At 40.5% G+C, this 19,713-nt stretch overlaps 1 protein-coding gene across 1 annotated transcript in view; it reads right to left on the reverse strand.

Moving 5' to 3' along the window:
* Positions 1 to 6,356: 6,356 nt before the first annotated feature.
* The window catches only part of LOC144498838 (glycogen [starch] synthase, muscle-like), a 103,073-nt gene continuing 89,716 nt past the window's right edge, over positions 6,357 to 19,713 (reverse strand). The window contains exons 13-16 of the mRNA XM_078220585.1: positions 19,588 to 19,683; positions 13,765 to 13,928; positions 12,315 to 12,395; positions 6,357 to 8,185 (exon numbers count right to left, since the gene is read on the reverse strand). Coding sequence (XP_078076711.1) covers positions 7,889 to 8,185; positions 12,315 to 12,395; positions 13,765 to 13,928; positions 19,588 to 19,683 — 638 coding nt within the window. The 3' untranslated portion in view covers positions 6,357 to 7,888. The remainder of the gene's footprint in view (positions 8,186 to 12,314; positions 12,396 to 13,764; positions 13,929 to 19,587; positions 19,684 to 19,713) is intronic.

The raw sequence follows: 19,713 nt of genomic DNA on the forward strand, positions 1-19,713 counted from the left end.
CATTCATACCTTTATTTCAAGCAGCGTTATGTGTAAAATAAATGATTTATTGTGTAGATCAGTATTTGAGGAATGAGTTAGCACATCACAGAGGGTCAGTCCATGAACAGCATGCTTGCCAAGAGTCAGCTACCACAGCTGAGGTGGAAGAGCAAATTTATTTTTCTATACATAATGGAGAGGGAGGGTAAGGGTTCATAAGCGTGACTGAGGTACAGTAAGTTACATAGTGACCTGGCTAATAGTGATATACTATCAAAGTTAGGTACTTCATCAGCTGATACACAGTGTTTGATCAATATACAAAAGAGACAGTGGCACACCATGTCAGGGATTGATTTGTGTCATGAGGGGATGAAAAGAATGGGTGGGAAATAACTGAAATGTGTAGGAAAGCAAAAATTGTCACTGGACCAACTTTCGAGAGCCGGACTTAAATCCATTTAAGGCAAGAAAAATAAAAGCTGCAACTTGCTGAGTTTTAGGAATATATAAGCAGATTGGTTTTTGATGGGTCAGGTTGAATTCACGATTTCACTTTAAGCACCAGTCTAACAGATTCTTCTCGATGAGATCCAGTCATGGATGACCAGCAGAAAACATCCAAATAGTTCCACTTTCTCCTTTTTCCTTAAGGGAGTCCTCATCTCCATTATTAGCGCTGTATCCAAGTAGCTTAGTTTCCTCTTTTTTACTGAACACAATTTTCCCCTCTTATTGAAAAAGGCCACTGGCCCACTGAGCCTGCCCTGTACAACCATGGGTGACCTTGACATCTGCTTACTACATGCAACTGTGTTCATTCCACTCAGGAGATTGCTCTTTTGAGAGGGAGTTTTAGTTCACATGGGCAGCATGGTTGGTGCGGGCTTGGAGGGCCGAAGGGCCTGTTCCTGTGCTGTAATTTTCTTTGTTCTTTTTCTTTTAATACTTGCAATGAATCCCTACTCACTGAACATGATAAAACATAAGATTGGGAGCAGGCCATTTAGCCCCTTGAGCCAGTTTCGTCATTTAATGGTAAAATGGCTGATCCACAACCTAACTCCACATACTTGATTTCACCCCAATTCCCTTAATACCTTCTCTAGTCAACAAAAATCTAAAAAAATCAAATGGAAATTACTAATGATTGAGCATCAATTGCCATTTTCAGAAGAATTCCAAACTGCTGCCACTCTTTGGGTTATTTTTTACATGCCCCCATTGGTGTCTTTTGGGCAGGGCAGTGCACATAAAATAGGGCAGGTGCCCAGCTCAGCACCTTCCCACCCATTCCTGAGCTCACTCCCATAATATAGCGGGGTAAGCTGATGCCAAAATTGGCAGCTTGCCCACTATATTCAAAGAAGTAATCAAGGATCCATTAGGCTGGTTAGCAAGCAAATTAACCCTGATAGCACACTGTCCACACGATAAAACATTTGGCGGAGCAAGTAGTCTCATTTCTAAAAACAGTTCTTCAAAGGGTGGGTACAAAGTGGGGTTTGATCATTTGGAGCTGCCCTTTGCTGATAGCAGGGTGGTGGGGGGCAGCTGCCAGGACTGTTGGAGAAGAAGAAAGAAGGCTAATGGATCCCTGGAGCCAGTAAGTCCAGGGTCTTGGGCAGGGAGGGTTTGGGTAGATCAAGGAGAGGGGCAGGGTGACGGTAAGGGGTAGATTTAAGGTTGCAGACAGATAAGAAGAAAGGAGGTGTTCATTCTTAGCGGGGTCACGCTGCTATCAGCAATGGCCAACCCCCGAATGAGCAAACTCCCCTTCACACCCCATTTGAAGAATTTAGTTTTTAAAATCAGGCTACCTGCTCCTATCTAGCTGCCCACACCAAACATTTTATGGTGTGGACAGTGTACTGTCAAGGTTAATTGCCTTGATAAAAGTCTAATTGACAGTTGATTCTTATTTGAATAGAAGTGCATTTTTAGCTCAGCAACTCAGATTCCTTGAGTGAACTGTAAAACACCACTATCTCCCAATCAGTCCACCTTAATATCACAAAAACCTGATCAAATAATTCCTTAACCCTTCAAAGTTTAGGAAATACAACCCAAGTCTGTAGCTTAACCCTTAAAAGTTTCAGTTATCGTTCTGGTAAACTACACTGCACTTTCCTCCCAATACAATGTAACCTTCCCAAGGTGTACTGCCTAGAACTGCTCACAATATTGCGGATGTGGTCTAACCAGGACTTTCTGTAATGTAGCATGACTTCTACTCCCTTGTATTCTAATCCAGTAGATATAAAGTCCAGCATTCCATTAGCTTTTTGATCTGGTTTCTGTATCTATATATGGTACTTTAATGATCTAGTTACCTGGACTCTCAAATCTCTGGTTCTTCACTGTTTCTAGTTTTTCACTATTTTCTTTTTGGGTCCAAAGTTAATGACCTCATATTTGCATATATTGAAATCTATTTGCTAGGCTTTTGCCCAGTCATTTAATCTATCAATATATCTTTGAAAATGCTGCCTATCTTTGTGTAATTGGTAAACTTAGTTAGGTGGCTTTCTATCTCAAAATCCAAGTCATTAATAAATACAGTAAACAGATGAGACCCCAACGTAGGTCTTTGAGGACACAACTAGTCACATCCGGTCAGTTAGAATACCTGCCCATTTTTCCTACTTTTGATCTCCTGCCACTCTGCCAATTTCCAGGTCAATAAATTGCCATCAATTTCTCAATTCAACTTTAGCTAACAGCCTCTTGTGAGACTGTTTATCAACTGCCTTCCAGAATCTCATATAAATAATATCCATAGACATTTCCTTATCCACTACTTCAGATTTATCAGGCATGATCCATCAGTACAAATCCATGCTGGATCTTTCTGATCAGCTGAAAAACGTTATGGCATTCGGTCACCCCGCCATTAATTATAGACTCCAGTAATTTCCCAAGAGCAGGCACCAGGCTGACTGATCGAGAATTCACAGTTTCTCTCTGTCACCTTTCTTAGATCATGGAGTGACAATGGTTCCTGAATCAAGAGTACTCTGGCAGATATAATTCAGATATTTGAAATGTTCTCACCTACTTCCTTTAAAAGCCTGGGATGGAAACCACCTGATCCTGGGGACTTGTCACTTTCTTGTGCCATTATTTTCATTACTGTTAATCTGCTTACATCCATTTTGATGAGTCCATCTGTTCCAGTTTCAATATTCTTTCCAAAATGCTGATCTCTTCCTCCACTGCTAATCCTGAAATAATTATTCAATATATCAACCGGTTCCTTATGTGTTCCACAGATTAGTGACTCTATTTGAATATCTAACTAATACTCTGCTTACATAACTTTTCCTTGAGTCTCCAGCTCTTCCCTATCTAAGTTGAACAGCCTTTCCACCTGAATAAACCTTTAATATTATAAACTTTCTTTCTAGAATTAAAAGCCCCAGTTGGCTATGTCCATTGTGCTAACTGAGAGTCTTTAAACTAGACACTAATCAAGTACCCTCCTTTGAGTATTTTTCCAGTGTCTCAATATTATCCACCATGTAAATGGATTAAAACTCAATATAATATTCCAGATGAGGCCCAACCAGTGGCTTGCATAGAGACAGGAATGTATTTCTTGTTTTGTATTTAATTGTGCTAGCAAGACACCCTACAATTGTATTCTCTTGTTATAACCTTAAAGAACTGATGCTGAATCTTCAAAGATTCATACACTGCAACATCCAAGTTCCAATCCCATGAAACACCCTTGAATGCAGATCTGAAGGCTGTACATGTTCTTGGTGTTATCCTTATCCAAGTGTATGCCACTATATTAACCTATACTGAAGATGCAGGCACATTCCCCTTATTGTATGTGACTCAGTTAAGGCTCTTATACCTGCACATATCTCTCTATTATCGGTAATTATGCAGAGTTCCCTTGATGCCATATTCAGATCTGATGAAAATGGTGGGGAACAGTAAAGATACCAGTGGTTTTACACTGGCGAGCGATGCCTATGCAAAACCACTACCATTACTGTCCACGAGCATGAACCAATTCTTTATCCAACTCAAAATCTGCTCCATCTTCTCACAGCACCAACTCCAGTCTGTCCCAGATTTGAATACTGCCCCCTTTTCTAGCCTTTTCCCTCACTAATGAACACTATTGTCACTGCCTGTTGCCTTTACAGTAACCTGTTACTTTCCCCATTGCAATACCTCTATCTCTTTCTTTACAGAATGATCAATGTTCCTTTAGTTTCTCTTCTTGGTTTAGGTAAACTGCAATCATTTCATTGTAGGCATTTAACCTGCTCCTTAAATACGTACTTGTGGTAAAATCGAGGCTAATTTTACCATTTCCAATTTTAATTCATTCTTTCCTTTACCAGAATGTAAAACCCACGGCACTTCTTACCTCCCCAATCTTACAACCATGGAACTTTTGAAACCCAAGTTTCTTGGCATTTAATCACTATTTCCTGATTCTTCTTACCTGTTTCTACTCTTTTCAGCCTCTGCGGTTATTTGGCTTTTCACCAACGAATATCAGTTTTCCAATCTAAACTTGATATTAACATCCGCAGAATCTTTTTTTCTCATTCTGGATTATATTCACATTCTCATGTTTTCCATTTGTCAGCATTTAATGGTTTCATTTCTCAGCCCTGCAAAGTTCTCTAGGTGTCAACTGGTAGCACCCTTGCTGCTTAGTCAGAAGGTCATGGGTCCAAGTTCTACTCCAGAGATGACTGTGTTATCAAGCCTGACACCTCAGTGCAGCAGTGAGGAAATATCACACTCTCAGAGGCCCTGTTTGCCCTGTCTGGCGGACAGGAAACATCCCAGAGCACACTTTGAAGAGGAACAAGGGACTTCTCCTAGGATTCTGGAAAATATTCAATATCCAACCAACATCACTCAATCTGATCATTTATCTCAGTAAGTCTATAAAGGGATTTACAATGGTTAAGTGAGTGAGCAAATATTTGACAGATGGAGTATGATGTGGGCAAAAGAGAACTAGACCACTTTGACAGGCAGAATAAAAAGGCAGTATACTATATAAATGGAAAAGTGCAGATCTTGATGGCACAGAGGAATCTGGGTGGTCTGGTATTAGTACACAGGTACAGCAAGTGACCAGGAAGGCAAATTGAATGTTGGCATTTATTGCAAAGGGAATCGAGTATAAAAGTGTGGAAGCATTGCTGTAGTTCAACAGGCTTTAGCGAGACTGAATCTGGAGCACTGTGTACTGTTTTAGTCTCCTTACTTGAGAATGACTAAAATTATATTAGAAGCAGCTCAGAGAAGGTTCACTTAACTGATTCCTGGGATGAAGGAAGGTTGAGCAAGTTGGGCCTAAATCCATTGGAGTTTAGAAGAATGAGGTGACCTTATTGAAACATATAGCCAGAATTCACCAATGTCATACACCTTGCCACTGATAATGGAGAATATGGTGCTCAGCCAAGTCTGTATTCACAGCAGTGGACTGGAGAATCCCAGCCACAGATGAGGTCGGAGAATTCCAGTCATAAGATCCCGAGGGGACTTGACAGGGTAGAGATGCAGAGACACTGATCCCTTTGTGAGAGAATCTAGAACTCAGGGACAGGGTTTAAAAATTAGGGGTCTCCCATTTAAGATAGAGATAAGGTAAATGTTTTTCTTTTAGAAGGCTGTTAGTCTGTGGAATTCTCTTCCTCAGTGAGCAGTGGAGGCTGAGTTATTGACTTTATTCAAAACTTGAGTTAGGTTTTTGATTAACAAGGAGTCGAGGGTTGGGGGGGCAGACAGGAAAGTGGAGTTAAGCCACAACGAGATAAGCTATGATCTTATCAAATAGTGGGGCAGCTCCGAGGGGCCAAATGGCCTACTTCTGCTCCTAACTCGTGTTCTTGTGATTTAGAGATATAACGTATTACTATTGCACATGAGGACAGATGATTTATTTTATTCATTCACAGGATGTTGTCGCAGACTGGGCCAACATTTATCCCTAATTGCCCTTGATCTGTACATTGCTGTGGATCTGGAGTCACATGTAGGCCAGACCAGGTTAAGATGGCAGATTTCCTTCCCTGAAGGACATTCAAGAACCAGATGGGTTTTTATAACAATTGACAATGGTTTCATCATGAGACTTTGAATTCCGGATTGTTATTGAATTCAAATTTCACCATCTGCCATGGTGGGATTTGAACCCACGTCCCCATAGTATTACACTGGGTCACTGGATTACTAATCCAGTGCCAATATCATTATGCCACAACTCCCCTTCAAGTGAACACTCACTGTTTTTGCCGATACATGAAGCTGGACAAGTAGCTGAATATTCCGTGGAATTGTATCTTGGCCAGTCCGTGCTTTCAAGTGGGGCATTAAAAAAGATTCACCTCCAGATTAAAAAAGTAATTTGTTTTATTTGCATGCTTTAAAATTACTATTTGCACACTGCTTCATGTAGCGCCAACATTCAGAATATAGTAAAGCGTTACAATTTTTCAAGTTTACTTTCAACAGAGAAAACACACTCAAACTGAACAGCCGCAGGAATTACAAGAATCTGCAAAAGCAGGGAGGAGTGAAAGCTTTCATTAAGTTCATAGGGTGCTCACAATGGAAAAATATAATTGAAACCGTAAATGTCACAATTTCCAAATTTTAGGGTTCCAAGATTTGGAAAACAACTGTTCTTACTTCTCTAAAAGGGGTTGAAGGTCCAATTTTTCTTCTTAAAGTGCCATGTCCTACCCAAAAACTTTCTATCCTCCAGTTTTCTGTATTGCTCCATAGACATTGGTGCCATCCATGACTGTACCCAAGTGACAATTCTTCAAACTTACATCCAGATGTGTTGGTCAGTTATTTTATACTGGGAGTCGGGGCAAGGGGAAACGGTTCCAGGGTTGGGCAGGTGGACCCTCAGAACAGTCCAAATTTAAAGCCCCAATCATATCTGGTGGAGGCTGTCCAAGGCGGAAGATGTCACAGAGGAGTCTAGCAGGAAGGCATGGAGAACCTCACTTGCTACCTACCTGCTCATAAAAAAAACACATCCACAATACCTTTGTGCACTATCTTATTTCCTCAACAAAACTGAATATTTTGAACAAGGGTACTGCCCTAAACCTCTTCTCCCATTTATTATACTAAAATATGAAAATAAGGATCTCGGTTCATTTAAAATACATCAAAAATATATTTAATAATCAAACAAATTTTGCAATTTTCAATTTGATTATAATAATGTGTAAGTCACAGCCTTCAAATGAGGGTCAGTGCATTCTGAGACAGTTACTAATTAAGAGGCTTCTTTCTGAGTTGCTGTATTTCAATTTGGAATTCAGCTGATTGTATGAATTACCTCAACCAAATGATCATGCTTTTTACTGAGCAATAGTTCAAACTCCTTGCTATAAACGTGCAAATGGGAACATTCTAAAGGTTCTGAATGCTGAAGTATCTATTTCAAATGTACCATCTACCGTGAACAGGTATAAGAAACATGATGACATGTTAATTTATACAGAAAAACATGCAACAAAGGCGTTCGTGCAGGTTTGGTTCAGTCTAACTAAGTCACTCTGGGTATACAATCTCTAAATCGATCTATTTTGGGTTGCCATCCATCCTGTTTTTGAACAGGCAGTTAGATTTTGAATGGATTGTCCAGACATTTCTAAGACCAGACTTCAAAAGTGCCATTTTGTCTGTATTGACTTTTGTGTCTAATGATTTGGAAGCATTAATCATTGAGGTTCATATGGCTTTAGATAATTCTTCCATACCACCCAAAAGCAGACATTAAAACAAAGTCATGATCCCATCCTCTGTCTAAATTCTTAACCTTTTCAATCACCCCAACTAGTTTCGGAGTTGGTAAAATATGGCAGCCCAGTGCTTATCATTAATAATTTCTCACATGACTCTAGTTTCTTTCCTCTATCCCCAAGTCACTATGGTTTTCAGGGTCACTGGAGCTGTGGCTAAGGCTTCCTGGGGATATGGGCTCACTGGCCTGGCTCTTTTTCTTCACCCTTCTCTTCTCTAATTTTGAATTGATCATGGCAATTGGCTTTATGTTCATTCGGTCTTTCTCAGCCTCTTCCTCTTCATTGTATCGCTCTTCATCTTCCTCTGTTTCACTGTGGTAGGGGCTGGAGTGGAGAGAGGTAGCAGGGGACGGTGGTTTGGAGGCAGGCCTTGGGTAAGAGAAGCCTTCGCTCTACAAGACAAAAAAAAATAGTATTTCAATATCACAAGGGCAAATGAACAATGGTGCATTTACATTATTACATTAGTAATCTATTAGTTTCCACTATTCTGATTGCTGAAAATTGGACAAAGCTCATCAGTATCTCAGACTAACTGTACAATATTAGAACAGGAATATCACAACACAGAAACTGGGTCACGTGATTCAATAATACTCTCCAAAAAAGTTAACCAGCATAAAAACTTGGAATCAATCATCTAGGAAGATTCCTGATCACCTGTACCAGTTCCAGGCAAATGCCCTGGAAGGCCAGCTTACTAAAAGATATGGAGCAGTACCATCAGGGAATGAGCCTGCAATTCAGGGAGTCGATAAATTGGTCAGGTGATCCAGAATGCATTTTGGATACATTAGAAGTCGATATGTAGATAGGGATAGAGATAAGGAGGTTATATAGTACAAGGACCACAGAGAAATGAATATTGGTTCACGTATGTTCCAGTGTCTAAAATCAAAGTCCAATTAGGAATTCTTCCACAGAGGTCAGCTGGCTAAAGACTGGTGGCGTAAGATTTGCTTTGCTGGTGGGTTGATGATCCAAGATGGAGTAGGCACGCAGAGGATGAATCAGCTCTGCAGGTGATAGTTCAAAATCTTTCCAGCAGTGGGTTAGATTGGGGCCAATTTTGCAACCTTGCCAGAGCTTGCCTCTGTGTGGCCCGCCAGTCAGACGTTCAACAGCAGACTGGGGAATGTAGCTCTGAGAAAAGTGCCAGATGGCCTCCTTCTGTGCTGCAACTTTTCTATGATTTTAATATTAACCTGCTCAGCAAGCCTAAGTCTTAGGTCATGTAACCTTATTTCTCCACAATGATTTCAACAAAGAATGTTTATCCAGTGCCTGGAAATTGGCTGTGTGTCCCGGACTGATAATGTCTCAGCCATTATGGGTTAGAAAGAGGTTTTATTTGTTACTGGTCTAGTGTTTGGGAAGTCAAGCTAAGCTTGGCTTAGCGAATGCAAATGACCTTTTGTGTAGTTCCCTTTGAAGTTGGTCGGTGCAGTTCCAAGTGACCTGTAAAACGTTGCTCAGACATAACGAGGTGTGACATTGCCAAAACTGAGAAGTGAATTCTTTTATACTGGTGACTTACAGACAGAGGGTCAGCCATCTTCATTGCCTTGGTAGTCCAGGTTAAAATAAGCAATAGCAAAAAGTGTATGTATATACGCCAGAATTTTCTGATGTTCACGCTGGTGGGATCTTCCAGTCCAGCTGATGGCACAGCCACGCTACTGGTTTCCAAATGGCAGGGGGGTTCATTCAACAGGAAACCCCATTGACAATGGCAGGACAAGAAAATCCCGCCGCCAGCCAATGGTGGGCTGCCTCCGCTGCCAAGAATCATGTGGCAGGATGCCCAGAAAATTCCACTCATTTCGTTTGGTAATACTGAATTTGAGCATTGCTGGAGAAAAGGAGATTTTTCTTGCACTCAGGACAATTCACATGATTACCAAATGTAAAGGGAACAACAATTTATACCAAATGAGATGAATGCACAGATTGTTTGGCAAATGGATTCTGATTGGTAGAGGCATTGCCATGGAGAATGCATCAGTTGATAATGACCGATAGTTAACTGCCAAATATTGTTTGAAATTTAAACCAGGCAGCATAACTCTGATTGGTCAAGGCATTGGCCAGAGGAAGGAACCAGTGAATGATTGCCACTTATTTTGTTTTAACTGAAACAGCATAATGTGTGCATATGTTATTTTTGTCTGCACAGAGCCTTGTGTCTTAATATATGCAGCTTCCAGTACACGCAAATGCGCCACACTGCGAGCCTGAGTGACAATCTTAAATTGTTTGTGTTATTTTAAGCATACTGAGGATTATTTTGGCATACCTTCACTGGTCAATATAATCGTTAGGATTCTTACTGTTCCACACAGTATCAATGGCCTTTTCGGCATCTCATAAATAGAGCCCGAGCCATTTGCTTACCACACAAGCTTGTGCCAAGATAGGCTGCATCAAAGGTATCCTGCGCAACAATGGCTACCCGTCTCGGATCATTTTGTGCTGTATTGTTCAAACTCATGAATGGGCCTAAGACTCATCTTTAGCCCTGAAAAGTACCCAGTCTACCTCAGATTACCCTGGAAGGGAAAGGTATCTTAAAATTTTGAGCAATAGGTGAAGCTAGCTGTTCCACGATATGCAGTAGCAACATGAGTGGTTTTCGCCACGAACAGGATGCTGCTGTCAAGCCAGAAAGATATTCTGCCTATGACACAAATGAGTAACCACAAATATGAAATTCAATGCCAGTGAGATGCTACGTGTGTAGGCCGTACTGGAAGCTACATATATTAATACACAGGGCCCTGTTCTTTGCAGACAGAAAGAACATGTACATATGTTGTACCTGTCACATCCTCACAAAATAAGTGACGGCCATTGTTGATTCATTCCTCAGAATAATGCTTTGACCAATCGGAGTTAAACTGCCTGGTTTAAATTTTAAACAATGCTTGGCAGTTAACCATCAGCTACCATCAGCTAGTGCATTCTCCATGGCAATGCCTCTCTAACTATTAATCTTCTCTTTCCATATAGTATAAAGTTTTGTTCCCTTTACATTTGGTAAAGTTGTGAATTGTCTTGATGAGTGCAAGACAAAAGGTTTCAACAAAAAAAGTCTCTTTTATCAGCAATAATGATAAAGATTTTTTAAAAATACAGTATTGGGTTCTATTCTGGGACAAAATGCTCTATGATTGGATGAACTGCCTTGTTGTTTACTTAGCACTGAGGCTCCATATTCATCCCCTCACACCCTTGCTCACTTAATTCAAACACAACATACTTTTTGTGCAGATATTTGAGAAGTTGTGGCCCAGATCTACCGGTTTTCCAATTGCCGGACATTATACCACCCAAGACATGAGTCTGGACCCCGGGGAAGAATGGACATGTTGGCCTCGGTGTGAGTTATCCAGGATGTTTGAACTTCAGGCAGGTAATTCTCGTGCCCTCACTCCCCACCAGGACCCTCCACAAAGGTCTTTGACTCCGATTTAGAGTCAGAGTCGTCAGACAGTTCTGTGGGACTTAGCTGCATAGTTATCCAGGAAACATTAGACAGAAAAATCCTCGTCCATCTCCTGGGTAATTACAAAACTGACTCCACCGCCCCCCCCCCCCCCCCCAATCACTCACACCGATTCCTCAGACTATACCCCTCCTGCCCTGACTCACCTGCTACCCTGCTCATCATGTCACCCACCTGACCCATGCGCTACCTTGCACACTTAGACACTTACCTCACCCACTTACCCACCCTACCATCTCCCTCACTCACTCTCATTCATCTACTTATCCATTTACTAACATCCATCCACAATGATCCTTTAAATGTGCCATACAACAGCTAATAACATGAATAGGGGGCATGTTTCGTCTTCCCCTCTGACACAACAGCGCTGTGATGGAACTCTCTGATGGAAATCTCAACTTTTCTGGGCTGGCTAGGCCCCCAGCATCCAGTAAAATGTGGAGCAGTGTCCAGACATGGAAAAGTTTGAGCGGAGCCGCAATCTGACAATGATTGCCGCTTCGCTGAAGATCCCGATCAAATATATTCTGTTCTAAAATATATGAATAGAAACATATTGATAGCACCATAGCAAAATAGGCTTATGGCTGCTGAACAAGAGACACTAATAAAATCAGAGCTAAATGTAGAATTTGGCTCACTATCCAAATCATGATATGGAGGATATGACACTGAAGGGTAGGGAAATGATGACAAGTGTTTGATTCCCCAGCATTATGTAAGGTACTGTTATGAGCTGAGAGTTGCAAAATGTGAAACAGTACAGAGATTAGAGCACAAAGGTTCACATAAATGCATCACAGATATTGCCACAATGTCACGGACATAATTTTTAAAATTTCAACTTTTAAAAAAATTCTAAGACATTAAACACTTGTTTTAAGTGACCTTAGAGAGATATTGGGTAGTCTAACAAGAAGGATGAAAATCTCCTCCTCAAACAAATTCTGACATTAGGTAATAATTAACAGTATAAACAGACAATTCTGTCAACAAACAAATGCCTTACTTACCACCTCAGGCTCCCAGAGTGAGGACGTAAAGGAATCTGGGAAAGCCTTGGCTAATGCCATCTGTCTTGCATGTACGTAATACTGAAAAGATAATCAAGAAGGCACTCCAGTTACAAAGAATCTCTCCTCATACCTTGTACAAAGACACTGTCATTCAGAGAGATAATTTTTCACATACAGAGACAACACAAAAAACATCAATGGTTCTGTAGTGCAATCAATGGAATCAGAGTGCAGAAGAGGCGCTCCAGCCCATCGAGTCTGCACCAACACGTGTGTAACACCTGACCTTCCACCTAAACCCATTTACCAGCACTTAACTCATAGCCTTGAATGTTATGATGTGCCAAGTGTTCATCGAGGTACTTTTTAAAGGATGTGAGGCAACTTGCATCGACCACCCTCCCAGCCAGCACATTCCAGACCATAATCACCCTCTGGGTAAAAAGCTTTTCCTCACATCCCCCTCAAACCTCCTGCCCCTCACCTTGAACTTGTGTCCCCTCTTGACTGACCTTCAACTCAGGGGAACAGCTGCTCCCTATCCTCTCTATCCATGTGCAGAAAAACCTTTGGAAATGCTTTACATTGAGGAGTTAAAGAAAGAGGACAGGCAGGAAGAATAACGAGAAAGAAAAGGCCATGGGAAGTAAGAGCATGAATGATGGAGAAATAAATAAAGGATGGAGCCCTGTTGTACACAGTAAGAGTTTTAACAACAGGTTAAAGTCCAACAGGTTTATTTGGTAGCAAATACCATTAGCTTTTGCAGCGCTGCTCCTTCGTCAGATGGAGTGGAAATCTGGATCTGACGAAGGAGCAGCGCTCCAAAAGCTAATGGTATTTGCTACCAAATAAACCTGTTGGACTTTAACCTGGTGTTGTTAAAACTCTTACTGTGTTTACCCCAGTCCAACGCTGGCATCTCCACATCATGCCCTGTTGTACACCAGAGATGGTAATATGGACAGAGAGAAAATATTTGTTTTGTGACGGGTTTGATAACAACTAAATGTTTCTGCAGATCTAGAACTCCTGATGTAATGAATAGCGAGTGTAAGATGACAGCGAATTCAGAAAATAAAGAACAAAGATAGTGGGTGGGATTTTCTCGCCAATCCTGCCAATGGGATTGTACAGTCAAGCTAATGGTGAGCCTTTTCTGTGGATTCCTCGCCGGCGGAGAGTATGAACAACAGGAAATCCACCAACAACAGCGAAACTAGAAGATCCTCCTGCTGATGCCCAATGGTGGGCCACCTCTGCAAAATGCGCTTGGGGGAAGTGGGGCCAAAAATCTCAGCCAACAAGTGGAGAAGTCAGAACATAACAAAGAGAGCCAAGTTTGAAAACGATAATGCATTTCCAGTTTTTAAAACTACACAACACTTGATTGATTTGAAAATTGGTTACTCATGATTATTTTAACAGAGAGTTTGCTGAGCTTTACCCTTCCCAGATACTTCCAGTCCAGCAGATCAGAGAGGCGTTCCGTACGATTCCTCTGAATGATGCGCTGTCGACGAGACTGTTGACAGAAGCTGTAGATGAAGGAGGTCAGTTGATTGCATGAGTCATCCAGAGATCTAAAACGACGATCAAGGATGTAAATCCCTGAGGGAAAAGCAAGCCTAAACTCAGTCATCTAATGCATAGGGCAATTACTGGCCAATAAGCCAATTTCCTATTTAAAAATTAGAGCAAGACTAAAAATATGATTCACATCACTGACAAAGCTGAAGTTAGGGTAGCTATCTAACCATCGGTCAATTGGTGGAATTTTCTTGTAATTGCATCTTATTACTTTGGTTTATTCCATTTTCTTTAAAAATCTGTTGCTGGTTGGGCCTGTTCCTGCCAGCTAGTACAACTCATATTGTTCCTTTAGTGGGAGACACTTGTGTAAGTGCGTACGAGCCAACACAAAATAGGACAACCCTTTGCATTTTGAAACCAAATTGGATAACAGATTTCAAATGGGTATTCGCCTCACATGTGAAGTGGAGTGCTGGCACAATGTGTCACATTACCATTTTCTAAGACTAACCTCAGCCATACTGTCACTGAATAGTCACCCTATAAAGGCTGAAAACAGTGCTTGTGATGAGAACTAAGAACAAAATGGCTCAATGAAACAAGGTGAGGAAATAATGCTATTCTGAAAAGAAATACATTATGAATGAGAAGAATGCCAATGCCTTTTATGGTCTTTAGAAGATGCAGCTTTGATACTCAAAAACAATTTGCGCATACTATTTTCACTCATATGAAACTTATGGATCATTCACAGTAATAGACAATGCCAGCATTAATTACATTAAGGTACTGCACTCTTGTCATTCAAAGTAGTAATCAGTACCTGAAATATTCTTACTTAATACTTAATACACTCCACATGTAAAATTTCCATGAATATACTGCACATGCAAGATCCATACAAATATACAGTATCCATATTGTTCATGCTAATATTCTGCTGCATATAATTTACACTAATATACTGCCCCCCATATAATTTACACGAATAAACTGCCTCCATATAATTCACACTAATAAACTGCCCCCATATAATTCACACTAATAAACTGCCCCCATATAATTCACACTAATAAACTGCCCCCATATAATTCACACTAATAAACTGCCTCCATATAATTCACACTAATAAACTGCCCCCATATAATTCACACTAATAAACTGCCCCCATATAATTCACATTAATATACTGTCCCTATATTAGTCACACTAATATACTGATGCATATAACTCACATTAATAAACTGCCCCATATAATTCACACTAATATATTGCCCCCATATAATTCACACTATAATACTGTAGCATATAATTCACACTAATTTATTGTGCGATGGTATTCACACTGAAATTCTGCACCCATATTATTCACACTAATAAAAAGCACCTGTATTAGTCACATTAATAGTCTACACCCATGTTAGTCACACTAACATTAATATACAGCACCCATATTATTCACACTAATATACTGCACCCATACTTTTCAGCCTAACATGCTGCCCCATATTATTCACGCTAATATACAGCCCATATCATTCTCAGTAATATACTGCACCCATATCATTCTCAGTAAGGTACTGCACCCATATCATTCTCAGTAATGTACTGCACCCATATCATTCCCAGTAACATACTGCACCCATGTCATTCTTAGTAACATACTGCACCCATATCATTTTCAGTAATGTACTGCACCCATATCATTCTCAGTAATGTACAGCATCCATATCATTCTCAATAATACTCTGCACCCATATCATTCCCAGTAACATACTGCAACCATATCATTCTCATTAACGTACTGCACCCATATCCTTCTCAGTAATATACTGCACCCATATCATTCTCAGTAACGTACTGCACCCATATCATTCTCATTAACGTACTGCACCCATATCCTTCTCAGTAATATACTGCACCCATATCATTCTCAGTAACGTACTGCACCCATATCATTCTCATTAACGTACTGCACCCATATCCTTCTCAGTAATATACTGCACCCATATCATTCTCAGTAACGTACTGCACCCATATCATTCTCATTAACGTACTGCACCCATATCCTTCTCAGTAATATACTGCACCCATATCATTCTCAGTAACGTACTGCACCCATATCATTCTCAGTAATATACTGCACCTATATCATTCTCAGTAATACACTGCACCCATATCATTCAGTAATACCCTGCACCCATATCATTCTCAGTAATGTACTGCACCCATATCATTCTCAGTGATATACTGCACCCATGTCATTCTTAGTAACATACTGCACCCATATCATTCTCAGTAATGTACTGCACCCATATCATTCTCAGTAATGTACTGCACCCATATCATTCTCAGTAATACACTGTAACCATATCATTCTCAGTAATATACTGTACCCATATCATTTGCATTAATGTACTGCACCCATATCATTCTCACTAATGTACTGTGCCTGTATTACTCACACTAACCCACTGCATCCTTATTATTCACATTAATATATTCCATCTGCATCATTCTTACTAATGTACTGTGCCTGTGACACCTGCACTAATAAATGACCCTGTGTCATTCGCACTGATATAGTGCGCCTGATATTCTTATGAATGTACTCCATAGAATCCCTACAGTGCAGAAGGAGGGCTGGATTGTATGGATTATGTGGAGCATATTCATGAGAATGACAGGCACAGTATATCAATGTGAATGATACAGGTTCATACATCAGTGCTTGTATACTGGGCTTGTATCATTCATGCACATATTCTGCTCCCTATTATTCTTGCTAATATACTGCTCTTCCGCTTTCAGCTTCTGCCACTTTACTTTGACCTACGATGCTGGTTGATTATCCTTCTCCATCTCCTCCTGTCAGACATCCATTCCTCTTCCACTGCATTTAAGTCTCTCATCACCACATCTTTCCATCTGGTGTCAGGCATTCCCCTCTTTTCACTTCCTAGCAAACCTATCTTCATCTCTCGCCTGACCCCATTTCCTTTCTGTCTCCACCAACAAATGACTGTACTATTTCAATCTCTTCTCAGCAACTTTCTTCAATGTTCCCTCAATCTTCACTCACCCTCTGATGTGCTGGTTTCTGATCTTGTACTTTTCATTAATCCACATTCTTACTAATAAACTGCACCTATATAATTCACACTAAAGCACTAAACCCACATCATTTGCACTAACATACCATGCCTGTTATTCTCATAAATATACTTTTTCAAAAATTCATTTATGGGATGAGGGCATCCTTGGCCCACCCTTAGTTGCCCTCAAGAAGGTGGTGGTGAGCTGCCTTCTTGAACCTCTGCAGTACCTGAGGTGTAGGTACACCCACTTGCTTGTTTTATTCTAATTTACATATATCTCACATACTGTACCTGTGTCACCTATACTATTAGACATTCTCACTGACATGCTGCGCATGTAATGTCCTTGCTTAGATATTGCATCTCCGTAACAAACAGTAGCTGTATTATTCTTCCTAGTGTACAGTACCTCTATTATTTCCTCTAATGTACAGTGCCTGTAGTAATATCTGCAGGTCACAGTGTCTGTCTGATCTGTAACAAATCAGGGAGTGGAGAAAATGCGTATGTGACTGAATGATGGACCAAATGTTCTTTCCCTGTTCTGTATAATTCTCCAAAATGCGTTTGCCTGCTGTTCTTTATATAACTATGTTTGCTATTGTCTCTATAAGGTTTTTAATGATGCTATTTGTATCAGATCTCTAAAGCAGCCTTCACTGTAAACTAGATTTAGTTATTTTTGAATGCAATCTGTTTTAGTGAGGCTGAACAATTATTTACTTGGGAGGAAATATAGGGTATTATCCAACTTGCTTGTGGCATTAGTACCATTGAAAGTAATTTTATTAACAAAGACCTGGGTTCCGACTTGTTCATTGTCTAATGTTATTACACAAGGAACATGTCCCTCATGGGGACGGCTTGCCTTCCAACCAGGCCAATTTGAAGGTGCACAGCTTGCTGAGGAGAGAGCTGTTTCTAACTAGTGATTATATTATTAAAAGCCATGGCCCCATGCAATGATCAGCAATACAATTACCTTAGAAAAAGATACAAGATAAAAGGAGGTAAGATGGAGCCCACATTATGTACAAAAAGCCAGTCCATCCTCATTTATGTCTGTTATTGAATTAGCAAGGTGTGCGAAAGTAGAACACGTCAATCCTTCTCTACTCCATTGCTCATCGTAATTAAATTTTAAACACATCATTGTTGTCAAACAACTCTTCAGTTTGTTACTTACAGCAGAAAGAATGCAAATTATTAAAACGGTGATCCTTTTTAATTAAGGCTTTTCAACGCTGGCCTGAGGGAAGAAATTGTATTCTATTTCTTAAAACTTTTCCCAGTTACTATTTCATTATTTTCAAGTCTTGATTTTAAAGAGGCAACAAAAATAAAAGGATCCACACAAGAGACACAGTGGCAAAGTGGTAATGTCATGAGACTAATAATCCAGAGGCCCAGGTTAATGGTCTGGGAACATGGGTTCAAACAATGGCAGCTGGTGGAATTTAAGTTCAATTCATAAATTTGGAACTATAAAGCCAGTCTGAGTAATGGTGACCATAAAGCTATCATTGATTATTGTAAACACCCAATTGATTCACGAATAGCCGTTAGGGAAGGAAATCAACCACCTTTACCTGGTCTGGCTTATTTGTGACTCCACACCTACCAGTGATGTGGTTGCCCCTTAACTTCTTCTAAAATGACCTAGCAGGCCACACCACTCCACGCAATTAGGGATGGACAACAAATGCTGACTTTGTCAGCGATGCTTACATTCCATGAATGAATAAAGAAAACAAACACTCAAAATGCCTGAAAGACGCAAAACAAATAAATAGGGACAGCTAATCTGTGTTAAAGAGCAGAGTGGTGCACGTGACCATTGCTGGTAAGCATCAATGTTGATGGAGGCTAGGTTTACACTTGGCTGTTGAAAAAGAGACCTGGATTTCTATTGACCTTGGTTGCTGAGGAGAGGAGCTGGTTGTCACCATTTCTACCTGATCTTCCCTACAAATAAACGAACTGTAATACTAGTAAGGAGTGCTTTTTATTGTGACCAGGCAATGGCCTGAAATAGGTATTAGAAGCCATGCACATTTAAATAGGAGCCCTAATGTTAGTTCATAGAATCCCTACAATGCAGAAGGAGGCCATTTGGCCCATTGAGTCTGCACTGACCACAATCCCACCCAGGCCCTATCTCCGTAACCCCACTTATTTATCCTACTAGTCCCCCTGACACTTAGGAGCAATTTACTTTGGCCGATCAGCCTAACTCACATATCTTTGGAGTGTGGGAGGAAACCCACGCAGACACGGTGCAGGACCGGAATACAAAATTTAGGTTCAAGTAGATACAGCTTGCCTCCTGATGTAGCAGGTCTTGTGTGGTCCATTGACAATGTATATAAATCAATAAGACTTAAGTAGTGGTTGCAAAACATTTTTAAAGTTACATCTCTACCGTGCTCCTCCAAGCTCCGTAAGAATATAATGGGCCACTGAATCCAGCGGTAAACAAGTAAAATCCTTTTCCATATTCCTCACCAATTGTCTCCTGAGCTGTTTTTTTCCCCCAAGGCAAACTTGTTACTAATCAACAATTAATGTAAGTATCACTGGGTATGGTTCAAATTACATCGTCCATCCCCAGGGATGTATAGAGGAACCATATTACCTACCGTACGCTGCTGGATCAGCAATATGTTGCTGCATAAAACACCCAAAGCCAGAGAGGTTGGTAGTGATGCTGGGGATGCCCATTACTGTGCACTCAGCTGGAGGATGAAAACAAATAGTAAATGCCA

This window comes from Mustelus asterias, chromosome 9 (assembly GCF_964213995.1).
Source record: "Mustelus asterias chromosome 9, sMusAst1.hap1.1, whole genome shotgun sequence".
Classification (NCBI taxonomy): domain Eukaryota; kingdom Metazoa; phylum Chordata; class Chondrichthyes; order Carcharhiniformes; family Triakidae; genus Mustelus; species Mustelus asterias.